Raw genomic sequence first — 12,846 nt, 5'->3', positions numbered from 1 at the left:
CTATTCTAATAATTTTATACTTTCCTTCATTCTGAGTAGGGAATGTCTAATCGGAATTAAGGTTTGAATTTAAATAAGTCAAATTTTTCAATTCTGCACCTTTTACGTAAGCAAGAGTTTCGATATTAACTACACATCGGTTTCAGATGGCAAAGCTTTCTTATTTTAATTAGATAAAAAAAGTTATTACCGTACCCTGTGTAGTTTTATATCTCTCGTATGACATATCATTTTTGATATTTGAGTTTGGAAAGGTAATAACCACTTTCTGTCCTTCATCCCCTCCAACAAAGAATCCTGACGAGTGGGTAATCCTCCAATATTCTAGAATATAAAGGAGCTGCATCTTGGTTTTTTCCTAATTGAAATCACACTGTTATCGCTGGAGAGCATATATTCTGTAAAACTAGATTGTATGCCATATAATAGGTGACCAGAGGCCACTCCCATTAAACAGATCAACATTAATTTGGACTCTGTCCCATCGATTTCGATGGTATAAATTTAACCTTGATAAATTTGATTGGTCAAGATCTTCCTTATGTTCCAGCTTGGTTTTTGGTCGATAGGCGGTTTTCTAAAAAATAGTAATAATATTCTGAGGCCCGTTATTCCAAGCGAAGTCTACAATCATAGTTTTTTTGTAAGTCGTCCACTTACATCGGATCCGTTACCAAAGTTTTTCGAAATTAGCTGTCCCAAACCCCCTTCACGATTTACCACAAGATCAGATTCGAATTATGTTCGGGACAATACATAAATTAAAATGTTTGCTCACCAATATATTCCGTTGAGAATCACCATTCTGCTTAAAAGTACATATTCTACAGGATAGTCGAATATTCCTTTACGGACCTTTGAAAAATTGTTACCCTGATATTTTAATTTTTAAATATGTTTTTTTTTCTTAATTCTGCGAAAATCGATTATCAACATCCAAAGTCTCCTTGAAATTTTTCTACCTATTCACTTCGGATCCACTTTCAAAGGTAGTCCAAATTAATATGAGCTGATTGCCAACAAATTCTTTTTCGATTGAAGATCGGAACACTGGGTTAATTGACCAATTTGATCACCAATAAATTCTTTACCGAATTTTTATCTTAATTCTGTTAAGAACTATTTATTTTGCCGGATAGGCACTTTTTTTTCTACACAATCAGTAAGATACGAGTATTCAAATAACTCCAATATTTGGTTTTGCATATTTTAAAAATTTTCCATCGATACAAGGTAAAACTACGTAAGCCAATTTTATACCATAAAATTTCGTTGAATAATTTTGTGTTCGTTGAAAAATTGTAACCCTCTCTTTTGAATTTTTTTTCGATAATGCTGATTTTTCTTGCTAATGCTACGATTTGTACAAAAAATTTATCCGAAATTTTTGTATATCCCACCATGAATTTGTATTCGTATCCGTATCAAATTGATAATATTCTCTTCAATTTTTATTTGTGAACTTGTGATTAACAGAGCACACATCCATATACACTGAAAAACTTGTCTTCCGTCCAAAAATACAATATAGCAATTATTAATGCATTCATTCATTACAAAAAATCACCATCAAAAATCCATCCTACGTATAAGTAATATTAATAGAAAACTAACCAGTGTGGCGTATACACATTTTGCTTGAGCTCATATTAAGCATACGCCACACATGTGCTTCTGTAAGCAACTTTTTCAAATACATACAAAAAATAATTAGATGAGGGCTTTCGTAATACTACAGCATAATATATAAACACACACCGAAGTATATAGTACACTGAGAAAAAATATTCTGCCGAATTTTCCACCTTTAAAGGTTTGTTTTATTCTTAATTTTTCTATATATTTTTTTCTACGCTCCTTTCAATACACACTTCCTTCTACTATTGTAACAGAAAAATACTGCAACACAAATATTTTAGAATGATTTTTTTTTAATATTTTTTCCTTAACTTTTTCTTTAATATTTATTTATATATTTTTCATAAAATATATATTTTTCTATTTTAATTTTTTTACTTCAAAATAAGCTCCAGTCTCTCCTCCTATTAATGAATATTGTTGTTGTGTTGTTGTTAATCAATTAATTTACTTTCTCTGTATTTTTCTTTTTATTCTTCTTGTGTTATTTTCTGTGCCCACCAAAAAAAATATAACTAATTTATTTTTATGGATTTTTTATTAAAAAAAATTACAATAATATTTAAAAAAATATGTGGTGTCTCAACGATGTAATGTGTGTGCGTGCCTCTGCCCTCCTCCCCTTTTGGCTGAATCAACACAACTTATTTTGTCTGACTTCCAATTCTTCTACTTCTTCTGACACCTCAATTCCCCCTTGTATGCATTTTGCGTATGCCTGCATATGTGTGTGTGCGTGTGTTTTGTTTTTAAATGCCCTCCAGCCTTTTAGTTACCGGCCGTCGACCCAGTAAAATAATCCACATTAGTCCTTTGCTCTTAGGAAAATTTGAGAAATCTTCTAAAGATTCATCGCCCACAACAACGACCACAACGATTACCACACCAACAAATATTATTGATAATCATGATTATGATTACAACAACACAATTCCCATGCTAGTGATGACAACATCAACAACAGCAACTACAACAACCACCACAGCAACAACATCGACAACAGATAATTCGTCAAATTCATCGACGGCAACAACAGCCACACCAACTACACGTAGTCCACCCTATATGCTGTGCAGTCCGGTCAAAGAAGTTTGAAAGGACCGGCAGTCTTCTTCCCTTTTTCAGGAATAAAAATTATCAGAAACTCAAACACAGACACACACACACACTTATACAACCACATAGAACTAGGATCTCTTATAAATACATTTACAAAAAAAATCTCTCGAGAGAGAGTGGAAGAGAGTTAGCTTGTTGAGAGCGAATAAATATTTCTGAATGAAAAAAAATATTTTTCGATAAAATTTTGAAATAATTGTTTACTAAATCTTTTTTATATATTAAACCCGACAAAAGGTAATGAAGCAATTTTTTGATATTTTTTCCGATAAGAGAATGAACCGTTAGTACCTATATATATTTCAAATAAACCAACACCACCACCACTACAATTATTATAACTACTACTACTAAAACAACCTCATAACCTCAATCAGGATGCAACTGAAATTTGTGAACATATTTTCATACATATTTACATATATATATATAGCTTATATAGAGAAAATTGTTATATAGAAAAACAACTAGTACATATATACAAACACACATACATATACCTACAAAGGAAAACTTTAGGGATATTTGAAAAATAATCCTCTTCAGAATATGAGATTTTTTAAAGGAAAACAATTAGTCCTCTTCTCCCGGAGATTTTTTCTATAGAAATACTTAGTTCAGCGGACCTTTTTTCTATAGAAAAAGTTCAGTACAATTTTATTTATATAGAAAAAATTATCCTTAGTTCAGGACAATTTTTTTCTATAGAAAAAATATTCTGAATTCAAGAGATTTTTTTCGTATAGAAAAATATAATCCACAGTTCTGGATATTTTTTCTTTAGAACAAATTCTGAAAAATTTTTCCGTAAAAAAAAAAAAAAATTTAATACTCACTAATAACTATTTGTTTATAGGTGTTCAGAAATAAATTAAATATCAGTTCAATAAGATTTAGAAACAAATTCATATTTCAGGAGGATTATTTCTATATCCTCTGTACAGGACGATATTTTTTCGTACAGAAAAAAATAAGGGTCAGTTCTGGACAAAATTAATCCTCAATTCTGGAGGATTTTTCTATAGACTAAAATTAATTCCCAGTTCAGGATAATTTTTTCATTAGAAAAAATGTAACCTCCTCACTGCAGGATTTGTTTCTATTAGAAAAAGTATCGGGCCTAAGCCCGAAGATGAGATCCATCGGTCCAATCTTTGTAGTGCCTTCCCTACACCTGGTAAACATTTTGAAAAAATTTTAAATCCAATTTAAAGCTAATAGTGTGTTCGATTTGATCCAAACGATGCGCATGGTAATAATTTGGCCTAATCGAGATTAAGCCCGAATATGAGACCCATAGGTCCACTCTTTGTAGTACCTCGCCCACATCTGGTCAACATTTTGAAAATTTTTTAAATTCAAATTTCAACCTAATAGAGTGTTTGATTAGATACGAGCTTTGCACATCGTAATATTTAGACCTATACCTGGAACAAGTTCGAAGATGGGACCTATAGGTCCATTGCTTACTGTTCCTCCCCCACAAAAGGTCAAAAATTTGAAAATGTTGTAAATCCAATATCTAGCTAATGGATTGCCCGATTACATCCAAACTTTTTAAATCCTAATATATTGATCAAATCTAGGTCGCGAACGACGATGGGTTCCATCGGTCCACTCCTTCTAGTACCTCTCCACATAAGGTAAAATTTTTAAAAAAATGTGTTACTCCAATGTCAAGCGAATATAGTGTTCGATTTGATCCAAATTTGGCACATTGTATTGTTTTTACCAAATCTACATAAAGTCCGAATATGCAACCCATCGGTGCACTCGTTCTGGAATATACCACACAAAGTGTAAAAAATTGGAAATTTTTGTAGGTTTCATAAGAAGTGAGCGCATTATCTAATTTCAACCAAACTTTGTATGATGTTTGTTAAGTTTGCTGGAAATCGGTTCAGATTTAGATATATATTTTCGGCCGATTTCATCGAAATGGTGCACCAAAGACCCTAAGTAGTTTATCCGATTGGCTCGAAATTTTTTAGAGCGTGCCGACGGGGCCTAGAATGTTATCTGTAAAGTAATATTGAAATCAATTCAGATTTAGATATAGCTCCTACACATATTATCGGCGGATTTAATCGAAATGGTGCAAAAAAGCCCCAAAGTTTGTCCGATTGACACGAAATTTTGCACAATGTACCCATGAGGGTCTAGAATGTTGTCTGGAAAGTATTAATGAAATCGGTTCAGATTTAGATATATAGTTCCAATATATATTTTCAGGCGATTTCATTGATTTTGTGCACCAAAGATCTTAAGTTTGTCCGATTGGCACGAAATTTTGCAGCGTACCGAATTGTGTTTTTAATGAAGTGTGTTAAATTGTATTGAAAACGGTTCAGATTTATATATATAATTTCGCCGATTTTATCAAAATGGTGCCCCGAATACCATAAGATTGTCTGATTGGGAAATTTTGCATAGCGTGCTGAAGTTGGTCTAGAATGTTGTCTGTAAAGTATTATTGAAATCGCTTCAGTTTTAGATATAGCTCCCATATATAGCTTCGGCCGATTTCATCGAAATGGTGCACCAAAAACCTCATTAACTGAAGATGAATTTTTTTCTATAGAAAAAAACATTCTGAGCAGAGTATCATTTTTGTCTATAAAATAAAAATCCTCCTGAAGTACGGAATATTTTCCAAAAGTCCTGCAAAAATGCGGATTCATTTCTTTTTTTTCAATAATAGAAAATATAGAAAAAATGCTCATGTAGTGAGAAATATTTCTTTCTTCTGTAGAAAAATGAAAATGAAATGATGATTAATTTTTTTGTTTCTATAAAAAAATAAAAATTCTGTTTGACTTTATAATTTTTTTCTTCAGAAAAAATCCTTCAGAGCTATTTTTTTATAGAAAAAAATCTTCTGAACTGATAATTAATTTTCTTCTATAAAAATCCTTCAGATTTGAGGATTAATATTTTTTCTATACGAAAAAATCCTTCTCGACTTTATATTATTATTTTTCTATAGAAAAAATTCTCCTCCAAAGTGGATAAATTTTCTTTATAAGGAAAGTAATTCTAAACTTAGGATAATTTTTTTTCTATAAAAAATTTTTCTAAATTGAAGATTATTTGCTATAGAAAAAATCCTCATTAACTGAAATTTAATTTGTTTCTATATGATAACTGAGTATTATATGTTTCTATAGAAGTAAGGACTACTTTTTGAAATAACTGAAAAAAATCCTACTAAAGACAGATGCAACCTCATTGCTCCCCCTTTCATCCTTTTTAACCCATTGTCTGTCTCTACATATTTTGTGAAATATATATACAAACACATCTTCATCATCACATATAAACAAATATATAAATGTGTGTATAACCGTCAATACTCAATGTTATGTGTCCTTATATACAAAAACCATTCATACATACCTAGTAGTATATAAAAATAATTACAAAAAAAAAAAAATTGCTGTGTTGATCTCACCAAACATCAAATGTCAAACATACATATAGGTTTAACAACAAAATAACCATATAAATAAAAACCAACAACAATAAACTAAAAAAATCTAACCCAAAAATCAAAATTTTCTGTGTCTTCAATTGATTTCTCAAAATTGAATTGATTGTGTCCTCCACCCAACACCACCAAAAATTAATTAACAGTGAGGAAGATAATGACGATGATGCTTCATATGATGGTGATAATGACGAAGGTGATGACGACGATGATGATGGCGGCATTGAGGCAGTCATTGTCGTTGGAGATAATAGTAGTGGCAATAGTTCAGCATCTACGATAGTTGTAGCGCCACCAACAACACCACCAGAACCAATAGAAAATTCCACCACCACTGCACAATCATCTCGAGCACAAACATTAGAATCAGATTCAAAATCACAACCACCACTACCACCAACAACCAATAATAATAGTCAGTAAAACAAAATTACTACCACCCCAACTACTAAGCACAAAACAGCACCAATACCACCACCCACCACAATACACCAACTTCTACTACTACTATTTGTCTTATTCTATAATACAATAACAATATATAATTATATTAAAACTAATCTTAACTCAGTCTCTATATATAAATTATTTAATTTATTTTATAGACAAACACACAACCGCACACAAAAGTCAATACGAATTTTTGGAACTGAATAGAATTAGAATATTTATTTAAAAACTAATTGGAAACCGGGAAAAGATATTATAATTATCTAATTTTAAATTTTTTATTTAATAATTTTTTTTATTTAATAAAAAATATATATCTTTATAAAAAAATATAATTTTCAATACTTAATATTTCTATCGTTTTAATATGAACTTACATTTTCAATACAAAAAATATTTTTTTTAATTAAATTTTTTTGCTGTTTTAATTAAATAAAAAATATATAAAAAAATCAATTTTATTATTTATATCTTCAATTAAAAAATATTTTTACATATCTATTATTTGTTCTACTTTAAATATATTAAATATATATAAAAAATAAAACTTAATATATAATAATTATAACTTAATATATAATATAATAAATTAAAAAAATATATGTATATTAATTTAAGAAGCTATTACAGTTATAGCTTATTAAATTAATATATATTTTTATATTTTTAATTTATAATAAATTATAATATATATATATATATATATATATAAAATATATATTAAAAAATTATATATATATATATTTAAAAAATTATTTACTTAGTTTTTTTCAATAAAAAATATTTAATATATTTTTCAAATTATATATTATTATTTTTGCAATTTACAATACAAATTGATTTCTTATTGGATTTTAATATGATTTTTTTTTTAATTGAAAATATTTAATTACAAATTTTTAAATAATATTTCATTTATAATTTTTAATGATGTTTAGTTTCTAGACAAATTACTTATTTTTTTATTAAAAATAATTATTAATTTTTTTAATTGAATTTAATTAATTAAAATAATAATAAATTATTTTTTAAATAAAAAACAATGTTATTGAAATATTTTTTTTTATTATTAAAAATAAGGTTTTATTAATATTTTAAACTAAAAATATATACTATTTTTTATTGCAAAGAGTATATAATAATATTTTTTTTAATATTTTAAATAAGAAAAAATATATTTTTTATTAAAAAATTAATAAAAATTTTTTTAATTATAAAATTGAATAAAAACAACAAACAAACATTTTTAGTTATTATAATTTATTGTTAATAAAAATAATTGATTTCTTCTTATCAAACACTTTAATTAATTTTTATAACTAAAAAAATATATATATATTTTTCAATTTAAAAATAAAATTAGGTATTTTTTTCAAAACATAAATTATTTTACTAAAACATTAAACTGGGATTAAACTACTTGTAAATAGTTAGGATTTAAATTTAAATTTGTTTTTCTTTCTATGGCATATTTTTTAATTTAATTAGAAAAATTTTAAATTTTTATAATTAAAAAATACACATTTTTATAATAATTTTTAAGTAACAATCATTATGAATTTTAGATTTGAAATCAAAAAATTAAATATTTTTGAAGTAATTGATTAAAAATCATATTTTTAAACCAATGCCTGTCCAAAGGACCGTTAAATTTATAATAAAAAATATTATCAGATTCCTACTTTAAATTCAGTTCCAAAATCTCTACAAACTTGTGTGCAATTGTTAGTTTGTGTTTTTTTTCTTAACCCTACTCTACTACCTAACTATTTTTTAATTCTATATAGTTAACTCTGAAACTTGTAGCATTAATTTTAAGTTTCTTTCGTTTTTAGTGAATTTTTTGTACATTTATTTTAAATCTATACTAAACCAACTAATTTTTGTAATTTAGTTTTTTGTGTTTTTTTTTTTAATTTTGAATGTTTAACAACTAGCACCACTGTTTGTAAAATTGCACTTTTTCTGTTTTATATGTAATATTTTTTAATTTTGTTTTCTTAATGAAATAAATGTGATTATTTTTGTATTTATGTGTTTGCACGAATTTTATAAACTAAATAATAATAACAATAAAAAATAAAATCAAGAAAAAAATATTAATAAACAATTGGTATGAAAATTATAAACCGTCTGCAAAAATGTTTTCCTTTTTTACATAGCGTGGGAAAATAAAAAATATATATTTTTATATTTTATCGACGTTGGAGGAATGTAAAATATAAATTGCAAAGAAAATAAATGACCTGTATATTTTTTAATAATAAACTTTAGTGAAAAATTGGTAATTTATTTTAAAATAAAAAATATTGTATGGAAAATACAATTTTACCCATTATTTTTGATTACTGCCTGGACAAAACTAAAGCAACTTTTAAATTGTTTTCTTATAAATATGTAAGTTTTTGTAGTAATCGATAGCCTAACCATTATTTTTGATTACGGCGGCGCACCTACGAGGCATTGAATCTATAAAATTCCCAATTTGATCCTGGGATGTACTTTTTCTCGCACCTTTCGGAAAAGGTTATGTCTGTTTGCTTGTCAAACTCTTTTTTTTTCCTTTTGCTATCCATGATACTCCAAATCCTGATTTTCTCCCGCAACCAATCTTTGACAAGTTTCGATGTATGTTTGAGATTATTGTCAAGCTGAAATGCCCAAACAAGCGGTATATTTTTTCAGCGTTTTCCAACCCATTTTTATAAATAATAATCATAAGTCTCGTAAATAGTTCGAAAGAGAAAAAGAGTCCAGTGCCATTATTGTCCCGCCTCCATGCTTCCCAGTATAATTGTATACTGAAGCCTGAGTCTGTAATTTTTGGCCTTCTCTAATTCATCCGAGAACATACTTTTTCTGCACTGAATCGAATTCCAATTGATATAAGCTTTTGGTAAAGCCAATCTGGCTTTCCGATACCTTTCAGGAAATATATGGGTACGTAGACCTTTTACCACAGCTCGTCTACGATCCAATTCCGGTTAAAAAAAATAAAAATCTCGATTTAAACCAGTGAGTGGAGCAGTATAGTCGGACGGGGCCGACCATACGATACCATACACAACTACCACGGAACTCAAATTTTCTGTGGATGTTTATTCTGACTGAGCCTGGGCAATATTTCGTGATATTTGCACCCTCTTGCCCGATTAGAGGTAAACAGCACCCCTTCCTCACACTGACATATTTTCCGAATATTACGAGTATTCAGTACAGCTATTGTCCAGATTCCCTTCACCGTGGGTTGTGTTGTGATGTTCGGCTTTCATTTGTGGTCTATAGATCGACTCGAAAATAACACAAAAATTTAGTTTTCGGCCCACATCAATCCAAAATTATTATCTGATCATCACCGAAAATTTTAGGAGTTGTTCTTGACCATAACTGGAACCTCATGGAACATTTCAAAGCGATCAGCGCTATATTTCCGCTCTCTAGAGTGATAATGGGTTACTAAATAATATACGAATACGGAAATACCTGCAAATATTTAGGTGTAACTCCCACATCCGAGCACATACAACAATATAATTGGTATTAATTTAAAGGTCAACCACTCCTCTTGGATAAAATATAAACTTTTCGGGGCTATGTCCTTCATGGGTAAATATATACGCTATAGAATACAAATTTTGTCATTTTTCACACAAAAGTCAGGGTCCATTTGACCTGCTAAATATTGGCCAATCTTTATGAAAACAGGCATGCTTATACTTTGGCCCGATCCCCTTCTCCATGGAAAATTTCACAATGTTCGGGCCATTATTGCGGCCTCTGGAGCGACCAGAAAAACCGACAAAAAATATTTACCGATCTTTCCCAAAAACAATAGGGGTCTTCATTGACCAAAACCCATCATACATGCAAAAATTTCGTGAAAATTGTGGCCTGTATCGTGTTTACAAATTATAATGGACAGACGGGCAGACGGACGGACACACATGTCTAGATCGACTCAGCTAGTCGAGATATGACGATCGGTACACTTAAAAGTGGGTCTAGGACCAATATTTCGCGGCGTTACAAACTTTTGGGGCTGCACAAAGCTATAATACCCTGTAGTGTATAAAAACATAGATTTGGGCCAATATATACATTATTTTCCATTATAATGAAATAATTAAGCAGACAACAAATTTTGAGTTTAAAACTAGTGAGCGGAGCAGTATAGTCGGATGGGGTCGACCATATTTCTGCGGAAATATATTCCAAGCATGTATAACATTTCACTCTTTTGAACGATTATTGGTCACTAGCTCTTCTTTTTAGCTCCGGCATATTTTCCAAATATTATTTCCTTGAGGTGAATATTTACGCCAGAAAATAAAAATTTGGTAGCTTTAGGTTTGGTTGATTTGACCCTCGCAATATTGACCGATCATCAACTAAACAGCCGTTCTAAGTATTTGGTTAGAAAAAATCCGAAAATGTCGATAAAATCGGAGAAATGATCGGAGTTGACCGGCATGTTAGTACTGGTCGTAACAGGAGATGATAACAGGATCACATACGATAACCCTGTGTCAAAACGATCATGGTCAAAGAGCGGTGAATCACCTCATCTGGAATCAAAAAACAGGACTAACGGCCAGGAAGATTCTGCAATGCATTTTGTGGGACTGGAAGGGAATTATTTATTATGAGTTGCTTCCATATGCCCAAACGCTAAATTCTGATCTTTGCTGTCAACAAAAATAATGTTTTTGATCCATTTGATCTCCTTTATATTGACGGATCATTACCGAAAACAATAGGGGTCTTCTTTGACCAGAACCCATCCTACATGCAAAACAATGGACAGACGGACGGACGGACACATATAGGGCCAATATTTTGCGATGTTACAAACACTTGAGGCTGCATAAAGCTATTATACCCTGACAACATAGTTGTGTAGGGTGTAATACAAATTTAAATCCTGAACTCAAAGCATAAATTACAGATCATATATTGAAAATCTTGATTTTATTTTTCAAAAATAAATAATAACAATAACCTTTGCACAAAATTATATGTGTTTTTTGTTTTATTTTAATTTTAATTTTTATACTATTAAGACATTTTAATTTTATTAACAAATATTTTCCTTATAATGTACACCCTAACAACGTAATCAATGTAATTTTTTTCTATATATTGAAATTGTTTTCTTCTTTTGAAATGAAGCTCCATAAATAAGTCTCCTCCCCCTCCCTTCAACTCAAACCTCTGAGTCTCCAAAGTGTTGTGTCACCCCACATATATATAGTATATACTTTCTTTAAAACTTAGCAATCCGACGAAATCAAAAATAATAATAACACGTGTTTTATTGTTTCGATAATAATAACAACAACTTCTACTAAACCAAAGAAATATTAACAATTTTTTTGTTTTTCAAACTAACCAAACTAAAAAAGTAAAATCAAAAATTAATAACAACGACAATCATTTCGAAACTCACCACATGTTTCCCGTTTTTTTTTTTTTCTTCCAATTCCGATTTTTTCTTTTTTAGTGATGATTCTAACGACAAAGATAATGAAACGTAGAAAAATCCCATAAAAACAAACTTAAAGACCATCATCCACCCTTTGTACGAAATAATTAACAACACACATTTGTAGTTTGAACCATGTAGTTTTGAAAATTGAACTAAAACCCCTCCTACATATTCTAAACTAAAGACAAATAACCTAACTAACGAAGATGATGATAATGGTGATCTAGAAAACATGGTCCGCCTCCTCCTAATGTAAAAAAAATCATGGTGGATATATTAAAAAATGTGTATGTTGTATATACCCGAGTAACAACCACGAGTGGGCCTTAAAATTCATCCAAAAATAATAAATTCCTTAAATCCAAAGAATAAAGACAGAATGTGGGGAATTTAACAACAAAAACAGCATGCCATCCTATGTTTGTGCTATCAACAAAAACCCCTCACCCAACCACTTGACAACTTTCATAATAATAATAATATTTAACGAATTTACACACAACGTTCCCCAAAGATATTTAAACATAATTATTGTATATAAAAATAGTTTTTTGTTGTATATACAAAAAAAAAACCCTACTAAATTCCAAAATCATAAAATTTAATAATCCGAATTAATTAAAAACACCAATCAGTCTGTGAATGTGTAAGTACATCAAGGAGTCAA

At 29.3% G+C, this 12,846-nt stretch overlaps 1 protein-coding gene across 1 annotated transcript in view; it reads left to right on the top strand.

The window, feature by feature from the left end:
- The window catches only part of LOC133321474 (sodium/hydrogen exchanger 3-like), a 115,368-nt gene extending 103,124 nt beyond the window's left edge, over window positions 1–12,244 (top strand). Inside the window, exon 19 of the mRNA XM_061530565.1 lies at window positions 12,195–12,244. Coding sequence (XP_061386549.1) covers window positions 12,195–12,228 — 34 coding nt within the window. The 3' untranslated portion in view covers window positions 12,229–12,244. The remainder of the gene's footprint in view (window positions 1–12,194) is intronic.
- Window positions 12,245–12,846: the final 602 nt, after the last annotated feature.

Source organism: Musca vetustissima, unplaced genomic scaffold (assembly GCF_032173495.1).
Source record: "Musca vetustissima isolate MV318-11 ecotype Yass unplaced genomic scaffold, APGP_CSIRO_Mvet_v1 utg4831, whole genome shotgun sequence".
NCBI classification, from domain to species: domain Eukaryota; kingdom Metazoa; phylum Arthropoda; class Insecta; order Diptera; family Muscidae; genus Musca; species Musca vetustissima.
The sequence above is the reverse complement of the archived record's forward strand: the minus strand, read 5'-3'. Positions and strand labels throughout refer to the sequence as shown.